The sequence below is a fragment of the Trachemys scripta genome, chromosome 5 (genome assembly GCF_013100865.1).
Source record: "Trachemys scripta elegans isolate TJP31775 chromosome 5, CAS_Tse_1.0, whole genome shotgun sequence".
Lineage (NCBI taxonomy): Eukaryota > Metazoa > Chordata > Testudines > Emydidae > Trachemys > Trachemys scripta.
The window spans coordinates 59,335,057-59,353,412 of NC_048302.1; the positions used below are offsets into that span (position 1 = coordinate 59,335,057).

Below are 18,356 nucleotides of genomic sequence, written 5' to 3' on the forward strand. Positions count from 1 at the left end.
TGATCCAGTGGGGCCTCTATTAGATTATAAGGCAACAAATTTTAAAATTTATATATGGAAATGCTTTTAAAATCAAATCACAGTCCAGTTGTAAAACTCATTGCCACATAATCTGATTGAGGTAGATGCTGCATCTTCGAAAAATGTAAACACTAGCTTGGATTTTAAAAAAGTTAAACAAACAAACAAAAAAGATACTTGTCAATCTTCCAGCATCAGTCATAAATTGTGTCATGCTGTCTGGATTGCCTCACAACTGAGAGTGCCTACCTCAGGGCAGACTCTCAGAAACCAGAGCAGACACCCCAAGCTGATGGGTGAATTCTGTAATTAGTTTTCACCAAGCCAGCAACAAACGTGACCTCCTGGATCATTATACCAGTCTTACCAGAATCCTGGTAATAGCACCAAGCAAATGCTTTCTCTGGGGAAAGTAAACTGTTTGTTAGTTCTGAAAATATTATCAGTGTGTGTAAACCCTGCAGTGGGCATCTAGCAGTAGGGAAAACTAACATACTGTAGAAATCAGATGTTTCCTGAAATGAGCCACAGTGGTGCATATTTCAAATACTGTATCTTGAGAGGTACTGGGCTGTGTATCAGCTCTGTGATTTTAAGCACTAGGGAAGTTCCCTAGTGGTATATTAATACAAACCCAAGAGTATCTTATTTGTTAGTATCAGGGGGTAGCCGTGTTAGTCTGTATCCACAAAAACAACAAGGAGTCCGGTGGCACCTTAAAGACCAACAGATTTATTTGGGCATAAGCTTTCGTGGGTAAAAAAACCACTGCTTCAGATGCATGGAGTGAAAATTACAGATGCAGGCATTGTTATACTGACACATGAAGAGAAGGGAGTTACCTCACAAGAGGAGAACCAGTGTTGACAGGGCCAATACAATCAGGGTGGATGTAATTCACTCCCAGTAATTGATGAGGAGGTGTCAATTCCAGGAGAGGAAAAGTTGCTTCTGCATTGAGCCAGCCACTCCCAGTCCCTATTCAAGTCCAAATTAATGGTGTTAAATTTGCAAATGAATTTTAGTTCTGCAGTTTCTCTTTGAAGTCTGTTTCTGAAGTTTTTTTGTTCAAGTATGGCTACTTTTAAATCTGTTATAGAATGTCCAGGAAGATTGAAGTGTTCTCCTATTGGCTTTTGTATGTTACCATTCCTGATATCCGATTTGTGTCCATTTATTCTTTTATGTAGAGACTGTCCGGTTTGGCCAATGTACATGGCAGTAAGACATTGCTGGCATATACCACATTAGTAGATGTGCAAGTGAATGGGTTCCCTGATGGTGTGGCTGATGTGGTTGGGTCCTCTGATGGTGTCACTAGAGTAGATATGGGGACAGAGTAGGCAACGAGGTTTATTACAGGGTTTGGTTCCTGGGTTAGTGTTTCTGTGGAGTGGTGTGTAGTTGCTGCTAATGCCAGTAGGTACCTATTCCTTCCTGCTTCACGGGGAGCTTTTGTATTATAAACGATAGGACTGATGATATTTTTTTTCTAAATAACATGGGTTATTCAAGTTTCACGCACAGAGCTATCCAGGCCTGATCTTTGATGTTTACGAGGATTGTAGTGGGGGACTCCCCATTTTGGGGAGAGGAGGAATCCCTGACCTCTTTGTGGCTGTGAAGGAGCCATCTGGGTTTCCACCGACAGTATTAGGATCATTGCAACCTCCCTCCCAGCCACTGGCTTGCTACCTGCAACTGAGCCAACTCCTCCTGTGAGTTACTATTGCAGCCTCTAGCTATAAGGGGGGAAAAGCTCAGTGAAGGAGCTGACAGGCTTCTGGAATATGGGTGGGCAGAGGAAGCAGGAACATGGTCTCCCCATTTACTCAGAGCAGTTCCCTGTGAGGAGGAGAGAAGGTAATAGCAGATTGGCAGAAGAAGTGTACGACCCAGTACCTGTTGGGGAGGAGGAAGTTAAAGAAAGGGTAGACCCTAGTGAGCAGAGATGGTGCCTTCTCTCTAGGGTCCTTCAGGGATGATTCTAATGGGAAACGGAAATAAAATGTGGAAGAGACAACTTAATGAAGTAAAAAGCAAAAAGGGCATTGAACAAACAGAGAATGAGGATAATCTCTGACTGGTTTGGCTCCACTTTGTTGGATTCTCCCTTTTTGGTTGCTTTACTTCTTTTCTCTGCCCATTTTTTGCTAGAATATATCATGAGTCTAATATTCTTTATGCACAACATTCCAGAAGCAAAGTCTAAAGCACTATGGGTTTTGTAGAAACTAATAATATGTTTAATATTTAATGTTGGTGTGTTTTCATAGAACATCTCCTTTCCCTGTGCAAATTTTTTTATAGCAAAAGGACAGAAGAAAATGGAAATGAGAAAAAACCCTCCTCGTCTTGAGAGGCCAAATCCTGCTCCTGTTTGAATCAATGAGAGTTTTGCCATTGTGTTAAATGGGATCAGGATTTCATGTGAACTTATCAAATAAACTTTTAGAATTTTTCTCCATGTTCACTAACAAATAGAGTAAATCTCTTAGCAAAACTAGGTTTGAGACACAAACACAGCAGTGAAGAAATTAAAGTTTGTATAAGTCTAACATGACCTTGGATAGACCTAGGGGGGGTTGCAAGAAGAACTTAGCATGAACTGTAAATTATATAGCAGGGGTCAGCAACCTGCGGCACGCGTGCCAAAGGCAGCATGCGAGCTGATTTTTAGTGGCACACTGCTGCCAGCCGGGGTCCCAGCCGCCGGCCCCGCTCAGCCTGCTCCCAGCCTGGATTACGGAATCCCAGACCAGCAGCGGGATGAGCCGCTCGGCCCCTTGCCAGCCAGGGTCCCGGCCGCCGGCCGCCGGCCTTCCTCAGCCTACTGCTGGCCTGGATGGATGGAACCCGGGCTGGCAAGGGGCCAAGCAGGGCCAGCAGCCAGGACCCCAGACTGGCGGCGGGATGAGCCGCTCAGCCCACTGTCAGTCTAGGGTCCCGGCCGCCGGCCCCTTGCCAGCCGGGGACCCAGCCACCAGCCCCTTGCCAGCTCACTGCCGGCCTGGATGGATGGAACCCGGGCCAGCAGCAGGCTGAGCGGGGCCAGCGGACGGAACCCGAGACCGACAGTGGGCTGAGCGGCTCAGCCCGCTGCTGGTCTGGGGTTCCGTCTGCTGCCTGCGCTGCCGGTCTGGCACGCGAAACCTTAAATTAATGAAGACTTGGCACACCACTTCCCAAAGGTTGCTGACCCGTGTTGTATAGTATAGCTGACTATCAGGAAGAGGAAATATTTCACAACACTTTATAATTCCATGTGAGAAAAATCTGAGCTGTAGGGTTATAACTTTGTGCAATCCGATTTCATATAAAAAGTAGAAACATTTATTATTGTTCCTAGGGAACTGAGGATGGTATATTAGATTTGTATTCCAAATAACTGATATAGGGCTTAGTACTGGAAATTTGATCAAAAGGGTAGAATCAAAGCTGACCCAAGCTTTTACCTTACTGAAGAACATAAATTCCCACTTGAAAAAACACAGGTATGGCTGATTGCTTGTGGTAAAAAAAGAAACCTAAAGCGGACAGAGGCTGTCACTGAAATGAGAGTAAAAGCAGAAAACTATCAGAGGAGGCTGGAGAAGGAATCTTATCCCAGCTGCAAAAAAGGAGAGTATTTAGAAATGCTGTGTTTAGGCAGATACAATTAGGGATTACATCTGCACAAGACAAGCAAAAATTGTTAAGTATAAAGAGAAAAACATACAATAGAGAGGGGGGTTTGGGGTTTTTTTTTGTTTTTTTTTAAAGGTGAAATCCTGGCACCATTGAAGTCAATGGGAGTTTTGCCATTGACTTCATGGGAAACAAGGTTTCATCCTAAAGCTTTCGCCAAAGTGTAGACCCCAATAGAGGATCCTCCAGTGGCAGAAAGTCCATTTCAGGACAGACTTTGCAGAATGAAAATCGAAGTGAGAAGTGGATATGGTTGGCCTGGGAAGTGGAGTATGGCTAGGGAGCTAGAAGAAGGTATGGGAGGGTGGAGGCAGTGAATTGACTTAATGTGTCCCCACAGCAGTTTCTGCCAGCAACATAAGAATAACCATACTGGGTCAGACCAAAGATCCATCTAGCCCAGTATCCTGTTTTCCGACGGTGGCCAATGCCAGGTGCCCCAGAGGAAATGAACAGAACAGGTAATAATCAAGTGATCCATCCCCTGTCGCCCACTCCCAGTTTCTGGCAAATAGAGGCTAGGGACGCCATCCCTGTCCATCCTGGCTAATAGCCATTGATGGACCTATCCTCCATGAATTTATCTAGTTCTGTTTTGAACCATGTTATAGTCTTGGCCTTCACAACATCCTCTGGCAAGGAGTTCCACACATTGACTGTGTGTTGTGTGAAAAAATACTTCCTTTTGTTTGTTTTAAAACTGCTGTCTATTAATTTCATTTGGTGGCCCCTAGTTCTTGTGTTATGAGAAGGAGTAAGTAACACTTACTTATTTACTTTCTCCACACCAGTCATGATTTTATAGACTTCTATCATATCCTCCCTTAGTTGTCTTTTTTCCAAGCTGAAAAGTCCCAGTCTTATTAAGCTCTCCTCAGACGGCAGCCGTTCCATTCCCCTAATCATTTTTGTTGCCCTTTTCTGAACCTTTTCCAATTCAGTATACCTTTTTTAATATGGGGTGACCACATCTGCACTCAGTAATCAAGATGTGGGCATACCATGGATTTATATTGAGACAATATGATATTTTCTGTCTTATTATCTATCCTTTTCTTAATGACTCCCAACATTTTGTTCGCTTTTTTGACTGTTGCTGCACATTGAGTGGATGTTTTCACAGAACTATCCACAATGACTCCAAGATCCTTTTCTTGAGTGGTGACAGCTAATTTAGACCCCATAATTTTATATGTATAGTTGGGATTATGTTTTCCAATGTGCATTACTTTGCATTTATCAACATTGAATTTCATCTGCCATTTTGTTGCCCATTCACCTAGTTTTGAGAGATCCTTTTGTTGCTCTTCACAGTCTGCCTGGGGCTTAACTATCTTGTGTAGTTTTGTATCATCTGCCAATTTTGCCACCTCACTGTTTACCCCTTTTTCCAGATCATTTATGAATATGTTAAATAGGACTGGTCCCAGTACAGACCCCTAGGAAACACCACTATTTACCTCTCTCCATTCTGAAGACTGACCATTTATTCCTAGTCTTTGTTTCCTATCTTTTAACCAGTTACCAGTCCATGAGAGAACCTTTCCTCTTATCCCATGACTGCTTACTTTTCTTAAGAGCCTTTGGTGAGGGACTATGTCAAAGGCTTTCTGAAAATCTAAATACACTATAACCACTGGATCCCCCTTGTCCACATGCTTGTTGACCCCTCTCCCCAAGAATTCTCGTAGATTGGTGAGGCATGATTTCCCTTTACAAAAAACATGTTGACTATTCCCAAGCAAATAATGTTCAACTGTATGTCTGACAATTTTGTTCTTTACTATAGTTTCAACCAATTTGCCCAATACAGAAGTTAGGCTTACCGGCCTGTAATTGCCGGGGTCACCTCTAGAGCCCTTTTAAAAAATTGGTGTCACATTATTTATCCTCCAGTCATTTGGTACAGAAGCTGATTTAAATGCTACGTTACAGACTACAGTTAGTAGTCCTGCAATTTCACATTTGAGTTCCTTCAGAACTCTTGGGTGAATACCACCTCGTCCTGGTGACTTATTGCTGTTTAATTTATCAGTTTGTTCCAAAATCTCCTCTAATGATACCTCAATCTGGGACAGTTCCTCTGATCTGTCACCTAAAAAGAATGGCTCAGGTTTGGGAATCTCCCTCACATCCTCCACCATGAAGACTGATGCTAAGAATTTATTTTGTTTCTCTGCAATGGCCTTATCGTCCTTGAGTGCTCCTTTAGCACCTCGATCATCCAGTGGCTCCACTGGTTGTTTAGCAGGCTTCCTGCTTCTGATGTACTTAAAAAAAAAAAATTTGCTATTACTTTTTTTGAATCTTTGGCTAACCATTCCTCAAATTCTTTTTTGGCCTTCCTAATTGTATTTTTACACTTCATTTGCCAGGGTTTATGCTCCTTTCTATTTTCCTCACTAGGATTTAACTTCCACTTTTTAAAGGATGCCTTTTTGCCTCTTTCTGCTTCTTTTACTTTGTTGTTTAGCCACGGTGGATCTTTTTTGGTTCTCTTACTATGTTTTTTTTAATTTGGGGTATACATTTAGGGTTGAGCCTCTATTATGTTGTCTTTTAAAAGTTCCCACGCAGCTTGCAGAGATTTCACTTTTGGCACTGTACCCTTTAATTTCTGTTTAACTAAACCTCCTCATTTTTCTGTAGTTCCTCTCTCTGAAATTAAATGCTACAGTGTTGGGCTGCTGTGGTGTTTTCCTCGCCACAGGGATGTTAAATTTAATTATATTATGGTCACTATTACCAAGCGGTCCGGCTATATTCACCTCTTGGACCTGATCCTATGCTCCGCTTAGGACTAAATCAAGGATTGCTTCTCCTCTGGTGCGTTCCAGGACTAGCTGCTTCAAGAAACAGTAATATAAGGTGTCAAGGAACTTTATCTCTGTATCCCATCCTGAGATGATATGTACCCAGTCAATATGGAGATAGTTGAAATTCCCCATTATTATTGAGGTTTTTATTTCAATAGCCTCTCTAATATCCCTGAGCATTTCACTGTCACTATCACCATCCTGGTCGGGTGGTCGGTAATATATCCCTACTGCTATATTCTTATTATTTGAGCATGAGATTCTATGGTGCAATTTGGTTCATTTAAGATTTTTACTTCATCTGATTCTACACTTTTTTTCACATTTAATGCCACTGCCCCACTAACGCGACCTGTTCTGTCCATCCGATATATTTTGTACCTTGGTATTACTGTATCCCATTGATTATTCTCATTCCACCAAATTTCTGTGATGCCTATTATATCACTATCCTCATTTAATACGAGGCACTCTAGTTCACCCATCCTATTATTTAGACTTCTAGCATTGGTATATAAGCACTTTAAAAACTTGTCACTTTTTAGCTGTAATTGAATGAGACTTTTTTTCATTTGACTGTTTCTCATCAGATCCTATCTGTATTTTATCTTCCATACTCTCCTCCTTAGTAGGACATAGAGAATATCCATTAGTAGATTCTCCCCTAAGGAATGTCTCTGTCTGAACCACGTGCTCCTCTGCATCTGTTGGCTTTCCCCCAGCCTGATGGATTTTTAAAAGTGCCATCATCTTATGAAACTACTGAGGAAAGAGGGCACAGTGTTTTCATTGCCCTCTTCTCCATGAGTGAATCCCTCCGGGCACAGCAGGCTCTCCTCATGTAGGGTTTGAGCCTGGCCCATTAGCTTTGACCCCACAATGTTTTCAATAGCTTCAAAATGAGACAAAAATGAGTTTGCCCACCCCAATTTGAAAGTGAAGTAAGTGTTTCTTTTACTTAAATACTGGTTGAGATCAAATTAAATTCAAAAGTTCTCTAAGATATATTAGAATGCAACCCCAGGCTTGAATGTCATTGGATGCACATGGTTATAGTGCTTAGTAATATTGTATAGTGATTGGCTTTCTGCAGTGTCTTAACTGCAATAGTGGTAGTTCACTTTTGTATGATTTTACATGTTTAAATTTACTAGAACTCTGTATGTAAGTTAACCTTTGCTTATCATTCTTGAACCTATTACTCATAATATTTGCAAATAGGGTCCACGGGAAGCTGTTATCTGGCTTGCTGTACACCATAAGCAGAAAAAGGCTGTGGAAATCTTCTCCAGAGAGATTGCACCAGCTGGAACTGGAATGGGTAAATATTCACTACTTTCTCTTAGTATCTACCACTTACTTTGTCGTTGCTTATTAATAATTGTGATAGAATAATTAATATTGTGATAGATTTGGGGATTGGTCCTGCTTTGACAAGAGGGTTGGACTAGATGACCTCTTGAGGTCCCTTCCAACCCTGATATTCTATGAACACAAAGACCCAGTTGGTGTCCCATGGTGCTATGTGCTGTATGAACACAAACTTGAACGTATACTTCGCTGAAATGGGGCCTAAGATATTAACAGACTTTTCAAGCGTTGACTTCGTTTGGAGATTCACCTTTTACTCCTCCCATGTTTCTCAGCATTTCTGCTGCTGCTACCTTTTTAAAAAAAAAAAATTATTAAGGCAAAGTTGCTATAAAATGTTAACATACTACATCGTACATTATTTATTCAGGATCAGGTTAATATTCAAAGAATCTGGCTAAAGATTCTAGTGGGGTGGATTTGATTTAAATCACTAATCAGGAAGACTCGATTTAATCATGAATTTCTCCATAAAAAGGCATTCTTGTTGGTTGTTATAACCTTAATACATATTCTTCACAACTCAGAGATAGATCTAGGTTTCATTTTTAGAAGGTACACACTATACATTTTTAAAATGATTTATTTTGAAAATTTTTCAGATTAGTTTTACCGCGATATCAGAAAATGAATAATTGAAACTATAGAAAACGATGGTGCTCTTGAAAGTGGATAGTCTTCAGAATCTTGTATGTTGAGGATGGATTCTCATAAAATAAGACAATGCAGTTATTTAATTATCATTACCATACTGCTCATTTAGTATTACTCATTGCATTCACTGACACTCAGTACTACTTTAGAGGTGAAATTGTAAAAGGAAGATCTGCCTATTTCAGCTATTGTTTTTCATTGCAACTGCATCTAAAATGATAGTACCATACAGTATTTTTTGCTCAAACATGAGAATTCAAGAAAGTCCAGAAGGAAGACAGGCAGTCCTTAAGAAAGAAGTATGAAATAAAAAAGTTTACCAACTTGAAGATCCTGCATGTTCAGACATGTTCCTTCCATCATCTTCAAAGCAGCTTCCTCCTGAGAAGGAACACTTCTCATGATGTTGTTTCATTCGGGAACCAGGCCTTGCATTTCTTTGTTGCACTGTTTGCATTTTGCACGCATGCCTGTCTTATCCACATGTAGAGGAACTTCCATTAAAATATTCCCCAACTGGATCTCTTTTACAGCCTGCTGCCATTATAGGTTTTCCCTTCTAGTGAGAGAATGATATGGTAGATCTCAAATCAATGAAGGCTATACTCAGAAAGACCTCAAGAATTCTGGAATATGCTGCTCAAACAGCTTCACTTTTGTTTCTACTGCCTGTCCCTCCCTTCTCACATTTATTTCCAGATTTCTTCTGCTTGTCCAGATCTATTCCACCACCAACAATCTTCTATTCATTGAACTTTTTTAAACTTTGTACTTTTAGAGAGAGGTAAGGGATTGACTCTGTGTACACAAATTTGCAGAGGGACAATAGGATTGAGGTCTGTTATTTCTCACCTCTATTTATTTATTTAAAACATTTTTTCTGTTAACAAGCATGTTATCTCTGGAGACACAAATCCACAGATTGAGAACTGCAAAACTAAGCATCTCTGATGGTATCTTCTAGACTGAGCACTGAGTCTCATTGGGTAGATAGAAAGATGAACCTAAATAATCTATACAGAAGCCCCTGGAGCCCCATAAGATTGGTTCCCTAATCCATGAACTATTGGAACTCATTTATAAAACTTTTCTTAAACATTACATGAATATATTGTCTCATATTATAGAATTAGAATGTATAATCCCTATTCTGTGATGAATTATCTTTGAGCTATAATGTATCTTAATTAAAACTATCTTTAGATAGTTTTTTTCCCTCAAAAATCCGATTTTATTTATTTATTTATTTTAAATCATTGATTTTTATCCACCCTGGATTCTAGGTTGCTGGTTGGGGAGCCCTCCTCATCTGGGTATTCATAGTTTTTCTTTCTGTCCACTTTTTATTGCCTTTCCACATTACCTGTACAGCTATATGCTATATCTTTATTCTGTTACACCACATCCTTAGAAAACTCACAAATATCACTTTCACTAGAGGAATGCTATTTTTCTAGCAGAATTGGATTACATACTGCCATTTTGCTAGTGAAATAACATTTGTATCAGGAGATGAGTAACTCCTAGAGCAGGGGTCAGCAACCTGCGGCACGTGTGCCAAAGATGGCACGTGGCTGATTTTTAGTGGCACGCTGCTGCCAACTGGGGTCCCAGCTGCCAGCCCCGCTCAGCCTGCTCCCGGCCTGGATTACGGAACCCCAGACCAGCAGCGGGATGAGCCACGCGGCCCCTTGCCAGCTCCAGGTACCAGCGCAGCAAGCAGGGCTTGGGTCGGCCAACGGAGAGGGGCGGCATGTCCGGCTTTTCGGCAGCAATTCGGTGGCGGGTCCCTCACTCTCTCTCGGAGCAAAGGACCAGCCGCCAAATTGCCGCCGAAGACTGAAGCAGCGGTGGTAGAGATGAAGTGTCGCAGATCGCGATTGCGGCTTCCCCCCGAAGCTCTGGCCTGGCGCCACTTACCTAGAGTGGATCCAGGGTGGCAGCGCCATGCACCACGGCCAGGGCAGGCTCTGCCCTGTTCCCAGCCCCGCTCTGCTCCGCTCCAGGAAGCAGCCGGAGTCCCTGGGGGGGAAGGGGAAACAGCACAATGTGCTGCTCTTGCTGCTCCTCCAGGTACCTCCCCCAAAGCTCCCATTGGCCGCAGTTCCCAGTTCCCGGCCAATGGGAGCTGCAAGAGCACGGAGCCCTCTATTTGCCTTTTTTTTCTTTTTCCCACCTGCTTAGCAAGTTGACATTACATTATATTGTGTGTGCGCGCACGCATGCACTTGGGTGCCTAATTAATACTTTTTACTTATAGCACCTTTCATCACAAATACTTAGTTGCAAACAAACTAAGCACTGAAACATCTGATGAGACAGGAAAGTATTATTTCAGTGTATAGATGTTTTTCTCAGCTAATACAGAGAATCAGTGCAAGAATGAGGAATAGAAATCAGAATTATAGATTCCCATTCCTCTTTCCTAACACTAGACTGATTGTGCGTCTTATTCGAGATAACACAGTGGTGAGAGTAGTATAAATTCTAGGCAGTGCAGCTAGTGACACCTCTAGTTAAAATTGCCCAACACTTTTAATTTAGGACTCTCTTCAATTTTTTTATAAATTTCTCAAATGTGTAAACCACTCAGGTCAAAATTTTCAAAGCTGGGTATTTGCCTAAGGCTGAATTTTTGGGGGACATTTCTGAGGTGAAGATTAGGGGAAAATTTGTTGCATTATCTGTTTTTAAAAATTTTTAAACATGTTTGTTGAGACATTCCAAAGCCTTCATGTTCTGGAGCACGGACTTAGAATTTGGCAGTGGGGTCTCCCTAGTGTTGGCAATATGCTTTTTGCTGTCTGTGAAAATTTTGCTCTGTTTAGTTCATAGAATCATAGAATATCAGGGTTGTAAGGGACCTCAGGAGGTCATCTAGTCCAACCCCCTGCTCAAAGCAGGACCAATTCCCAACTAAATCATCCCAGCCAGGGCTTTGTCAAGCCTGACCTTAAAAACCTCTAAGGAAGGAGATTCCACCACCTCCCTAGGTAACCCATTCCAGTGCTTCACCACCCTCCTAGTGAAAAAGGTTTTCCTAATATCCAACCTAAACCTCCCCCATTGCAACTTGAGACCATTACTCATTGTTCTGTCATCTGCTACCCCTGAGAACAGTCTAGATCCATCCTCTTTGGAACCCTCTTTCAGGTAGTTCAAAGCAGCTATCAAATCCCCCCTCATTCTTCTCTTCTGCAGACTAAACAATCCCAGTTCCCTCAGCCTCTCCTCATAAGTCATGTGCTCCAGCCCCCTAATCAATTTTGTTGCCCTCCTCTGGACTCTTTCCAATTTTTCCACATCTTTCTTGTAGTGTGGGGACCAAAACTGGACACAGTACTCCAGATGAGGCCTCACCAATGTCGAATAGAGGGGAACGATCACGTCCCTTAATCTGCTGGCAATGTCCCTACTTACACAGCCCAAAATGCCGTTAGCCTTCTTGGCAACAAGGGCACACTGTTGACTCCTATCCAGCTTCTCATCCACTGTAACCCCTAGGTCCTTTTCTGCAGAACTGCTTCCTAGCCATTCGGTCCCTAATTTGTAACAGTGCATGGGATTCTTCCGTCCTAAGTGCAGGACTCTGCACTTGTCCTCGTTGAACCTCATCAGGTTTCTTTTGGCCCAATCTTCTAATTTGTCTAGGTCCCTCTGTATCCTGTCCCTACCCTCCAGCGTATCTACCACTCCTCCCAGTTTAGTGTCATCTGCAAACTTGCTGAGAGTGCAGTCCATGCCATCCTCCAGATCATTAATGAAGATATTGAACAAAACTGGCCCCAGGACCGACCCCTGGGGCACTTCACTTGAAACTGGCTGCCAACTAGACATGGAGCCGTTGATCACTACCCATTGAGCCCGATGATCTAGCCAGCTTTGTATCCACTTTATAGTTCATTCATCCAGCCCATACTTCTTTAACTTGCTGGCAAGAATACTGTGGGAGACTGTATCAAAAGCTTTGCTAAAGTCAAGGAATAACACATCAACTGCTTTCCCCTCATCCACAGAGCCAGTTATCTCCTCATAGAAGGCAATTAGGTTAGTCAGGTATGACTTGCCCTTGGTGAATCCATGCTGACTGTTCCTGATCACTTTCCTCTCCTCTAAGTGCTTCAGAATTGATTCCTTGAGGACCTGCTCCATGATTTTTCCAGGGACTGAGGTGAGGCTGACTGGCCTGTAGTTCCCCGGATCCTCCTCCTTCCCTTTTTTAAAGATGGGGGCACTACATTAGCCTTTTTCCAGTCATCCGGGACCTTCCCCGATCACCATGAGTTTTCAAAGATAATGGCCAATGGCTCTGCAGTCACATCCGCCAACTCCTTTAGCACCCTCGGATGCAGCGCATCCGGCCCCATGGACTTGTGCTCATCCAGTTTTTCTAAATAGTCCTGAACTACTTCTTTCTCCACAGAGGGCTGGTCACCTTCTCCCCATACTGTGCTGCCCAGTGCAGCAGTCTGGGAGCTGACCTTGTTCGTGAAGACAGAGGCAAAAAATCATTGAGTACATTAGCTTTTTCCACATCCTCGGTCACTAGATTGCCTCCCTCATTCAGTAAGGGGCCCACGCTTTCCTTGACTTTCTTCTTGTTGCTAACATACCTGAAGAAACCCTTCTTGTTACTCTTAACATCTCTTGCTAGCTACAACTCCAAGTGTGATTTGGCCTTCCTGATTTCACTCCTGCATGCCTGAGCAATATTTTTATACTCCTCCCTGGTCATTTGTCCAATCTTCCACTTCTTGTAAGCTTCTTTTTTGCATTTAAGGTCAGCAAGGATTTCACTGTTATGCCAAGCTGGTCGCCTGCCATATTTACTGTTCTTTCTACACATTGGGATGGTTTTTTCCTGTAACCTCAATAAGGATTCTTTAAAATACAGCCAGCTCTCCTGGACTCCTTTCCCCCTCATGTTATTCTCCCACGGGATCCTGCCCATCAGTTCCCTGAGGGAGTCAAAGTCTGCTTTTCTGAAGTCCAGGGTCCGTATTCTGCTGCTCTCCTTTCTTCCTTGTGTCAGGATCCTGAACTCGACCATCTCATGGTCACTGCCTCCCAGATTCCCATCCACTTTTGCTTCCCCTACTAATTCTTCCCGGTTTGTGAGCAGCAGGTCTAGAAGAGCTCTGCCCCTAGTTGGTTCCTCCAGCACTTGCACCAGGAAATTGTCCCCTACACTTTCCAAAAACTTCCTGGATTGTCTGTGCACCGCTGTATTGTTCTCCCAGCAGATATCAGGGTGATTAAAGTCTCCCATGAGAACCACGGCCTGTGATCTAGTAACTTCTGCTGGTTGCCGGAAGAAAGCCTCGTCCACCTCACCCCCCTGGTCTGGTGGTCTATAGCAGACTCCCACCAGAACATCACCCTTGTTGCTCACACTTCTAAACTTAATCCAGAGACTCAGGTTTTTCTGCAGTTTCATACCGGAGCTCTGAGCAGTCATACTCCTCTCTTACATACAATGCAACTCCCCCACCTTTTCTGCCCTGCCTGTCCTTCCTGAACAGTTTATATCCAACCATGACAGTACTCCAGTCATGTGAGTTATCCCACCAAGTCTCTGTTATTCCAATGACATCATAGTTCTGGTGTTTCCTAATTTTTGAGTGCTTGATTTTGCTACCTTAACATTCTTGCAGTATTTTTGGAAGTAGTACATAGCTACACATTGATTTAGGGGGACAATAAAAATATGGATAGTCACAACAGAGAGAACCACTGTACTTGCCGATCAATAAGTGATTATTGAAATAAACTTTTTCTTCTCTGGTGGTTTACATTGTTTGTTTGAAAATCAGTATAGAGAGACTTTAAATAAGACAGGTGTGCCATAAATAGTTATGCTGATTTGGAACGGAGACTGGAATTCCATAGCAAAAACCAGTGTCTGAGAAGAAGCAATAGGAATGTTGCCTGTGTGTTGGAATTTGCTTGTGTATGTGTTCCTATGCTTTATAATAAATAAAAGGTGTTAGATCTGTCAAAGATAATGTTGAGAGAGCAGCACCTTTTAAAAATGTATACCTCCATAATGAAAAGCGAGTGAGTTAAAATCCACAGAGCTAATTCCTAACATATTCTTCCTAATCTTTATTTTTAAAGCCTAATGTTTCTTTTAAGAGAGGGTTTGCAGATGCAAACATACTTTATCAGTAATGCTATCTAAATACAAATTTTAATTTCGCATTGTCAAAATTAAATTTGAGATTCTTTCTGAGTTTAGTGAAAAGTTTGAAATTATAATCTGTGGATAAGTGATATATTGAAGAAGTTAGATACTGGTTTGTTACTCCTTTTTCTCTGTTGAAAAGGAAACTTCTTTAATGTACGATTTAGTTGAGCATTAGCTTTAGTTTGCCAGTTTATACAGTAGCTCAGATTTTATTTGAATGAGGCTGATCTTATTGAGATTAAAAGGCTGCGGTCAAATAAAATGTTGTTTATAAAGACAAAAACAATGCCCTTATCTACATATGACTATTAACACCCGAGATTATTAAACCTGAAAGAATTTTTTTAAAACGCTGCCTTACTTTTTACCATGTGTTCTTTGGTTATTCCTTTTTTTTCCCCTCTGCTTTTTAAATTAAAAGAGACCAGTAAATTTCATTTTTTAAAATAATTTCTATCAACTTCACTTACTTGTCTTCATGTATTTAATACAGTATTGTAATATTTGGGTTACAAAAAAGGCAGGGGGATGTTAAAAAAAGAAAATGTTTTCACTAAATATTTTACATTTCATCTAAATATTTCTAGTATTAGTTTCTTTTTACAAAACAAAATATTTTTGAATTTCAAAACTATATAGTGTTTAATCCCAGTAGTTGAATTCCTGGGTGGCCTAGGGGCATAGTGTTTTAAGATGAAATTATCAAAGCCAAAAATTGAAATATAGCCACAATGTTTTCAATCTAACAGATATTTTGCATGTGCAGAAATGTGTAATTTGATGTCTATCCAGCAGTAGCAAAAAGATGCAGTTTGCAAGTACATATCAGAGTTTTGATGCACATGGAAATTTAGTGATGACATTATTAGAGGCTAGGATCATAGATTCATAAATTTTAAAGCCTGAATGGCTAAAGGTCATCTGGCCTGATCTTCTGCATAACACAGGCCATAGAAATTCGCCCAATAATTATAGAATTGAGAACAATAGCTTTTATTTGAGACCTCTGAAAATATGGTTAAAAGGAAAAAGACGGGTTTTTAATATTATTTGAAAATGTCTTCATAGTGATTTTAAGTCAGACCATTAACAGTTAAATAATTGTTGTAGTTGATTTGGGGGTTTTTTGTTTGTTTTTTAGTCTGAATTGTTTTCTTGTTCATATACTAGCACTAACAAAATGGCACTGTAGAGTTCTTAAGAGTGTCAGTAAGGCACATTGTTGTATGCAGTGTTGTGGTACCCGTGTTGGTCCCAGGATATTAGCAAGACAAGGTGGGTGAGGTAATATCTTTTATTGTACCAACTTCTGTTGGTGAGAGCGACAATTTTTCACACTTATACAGGCTCTTCTTCAGGTTTTGTGGTTTAATAAGAGTTCAGTAGCTAAGAAATATTTTACTAATAGCAAAAAATCAAGTGCTGACCCTTATTTCACATTAAAGTGACCGGAGTTTGACACCAAAATGACAGCTGGTTAATACAGCTTGAGATTTCAAAGTGCTTGAGTATATGTAAATATTATGACTGATCTCATAAGTGTGTTGGAAGACACTTCAAGAAATGTCCTAGTTGTAAGTTTACTCCAGTCCCCATGTTGGTTAGAGGATAATATCCCACAGGATGTTTTATCTGCTGACTGTAGAGGAAATGAATAGAATAATTAAGAACATATAATTGATCTCAATAAACAAAGATTATACTTATGTGCTGTACAGTATTATTATAACATAAGTGCTGTTCACTGCAGAACACAGGATTTCAGATTCCTGTAGCTTGGTAATTTAAAAAGATAATGCTTCAAAACCAGTTTGTTACAAAGGAATGTCAGTCTCCAAAACATGCTGCAAGTTCATTGGTAACATTTGGTTCAGCCTCTTTGCTTCCAAGGGAAATATGAAGGAGGAGGAATGTCAGATCCAAAAAAGGTAAGTCAGCATGGCAAGAGCCATGGCTACATTGTGTGACTCTGTGAAGTTTCAATCTGCTATGAAATATTAACTGTTCAAAACATTGTTTCTGTATATAACTATTTTTAGCCTTAAAGCATTTTACAAAATAATCTAACACCCCCATTTAAGTATTGCAAAATATCTTATTCTGTTGCAAAATATAGATTTGCACAAAATATAAATGGATATTTATGTAGTCATTAATAACCAAGGCTTATATACTGACAAAGTAAATTAAAGAGGGTAGGAACTAAAGGTAATAAGCCAAAATCAGACAGATGAGATGTGGCTTTTTAGATAGGGCTGGAAAAGATTAAGATATTGTGACAGAGTTTGTTGAGGGGTTGTTCTCTGGAAAAGGGACAATATTGGCTTCAGGTTCCATCAATAAGTGGAAAGATGGATGAGGAAATTGAAAGTAGGCTAGAGGGAGTGATGAAACCAGTGGATAAGGTGAGATTGTGCAAGGAATTGAACAAACATAAGCAGATAAAGAACTATATTCTTTAGAGAGTATGAAATTCCACGAAGGTCAATATGGACCGAAGGTCAATAATTTCAAATCTGGATGCCTAAAGTTAGGCTCCTAAATCAATACTGAGGCACCTAAATATAAGTAGCCTGATATTAAAAGCTGCTGTACACATGCAGCTCCTACTAACTTCAGTGGGATTTGTAGGTGTGTGACATTTCTGAAAACATGCAATTTATAGATTAATAAATATAGATTTAGGAGCCTAACTTGTCTGAAACTTTTGGCCAAAGTGAACTGATCTCAGTGGGTTTTCAAGACAACGTTGTTAATTATTTTCTAGATATGCTGGAGTTTGGTTCAAAGAAATTTAGGGAAACCAGCAAATAGAGAATTGCAGTAATTGAGATGGGCAGGAATGTGGACATGGGAAAGTATGTCGGCTAATGTAAAGATAAGGTCAGGTATGGACATTATTGCATACATTGATATGATGGGAAGAAGTCAAGAAGGACATTGATTTTCTCTATCATTTGGCAAGTAAGAAATTGGAATTAGTGAAGTGCATTATGGAGAGGAAAAGCACTCTGCTTTTGTCTCTGAACTTTTCTCCTCTCCTTCTCCACACAGAGGAAAGGGCTTTCCCCATCACCTTATTCCCTAGTCCTGGGCCTGAGTAGGTGACCCCCATCTCCAGGATATAAGGCCCTAGTGGCTTCCCTTCCCCACAGTCGCATGGTCTCTGGGAAGAAAAACTGGACTACCAGGACAGGCACAGCCCTGAGAGTAAAGGACACTGTCCCCAAAAGTAGAGCATAAGGCCCAGATGGGGCCATATCTTTAATATCTTCAGAACCCCTTGTATTACAAGTGGTGTTGGCAACAGACTCAGCTTTTGTCAGTTTGAACTTTGGACATACTGTTCTGACTAGTTCTTTTCTATGAGCCCTTCTCATTTCTGTTCCTCTCCAAATTTCCTTCCTCCTCTGCCCCTTGCCTACTTGCACTTCCCTCCCTTCCCCCCTCAGTGTACCAAAACCTTTTCCTTCCTACTTTTCCCCCCTGCTGACGCACTCCCTTACTACTGCTTCTACAATATGGGAGGGAGTACATGAAATTTGCTAACCATCTTTCAGCTTCTCTGTTGTATCTAGAGTTGGGTAAAGAACAGTCATTCCATTTGAAATTTGTTTTTT

The 18,356-nt window shown here is 41.0% G+C and overlaps 1 protein-coding gene across 1 annotated transcript in view; it reads left to right on the plus strand.

Moving 5' to 3' along the window:
* The window catches only part of LOC117877601, a 100,464-nt gene that overhangs the window by 44,161 nt on the left and 37,947 nt on the right, over positions 1 to 18,356 (plus strand). The window contains exon 13 of the mRNA XM_034770788.1: positions 7,746 to 7,845. Within this exon, the coding sequence (XP_034626679.1) occupies positions 7,746 to 7,845 (100 nt within the window). The remainder of the gene's footprint in view (positions 1 to 7,745; positions 7,846 to 18,356) is intronic.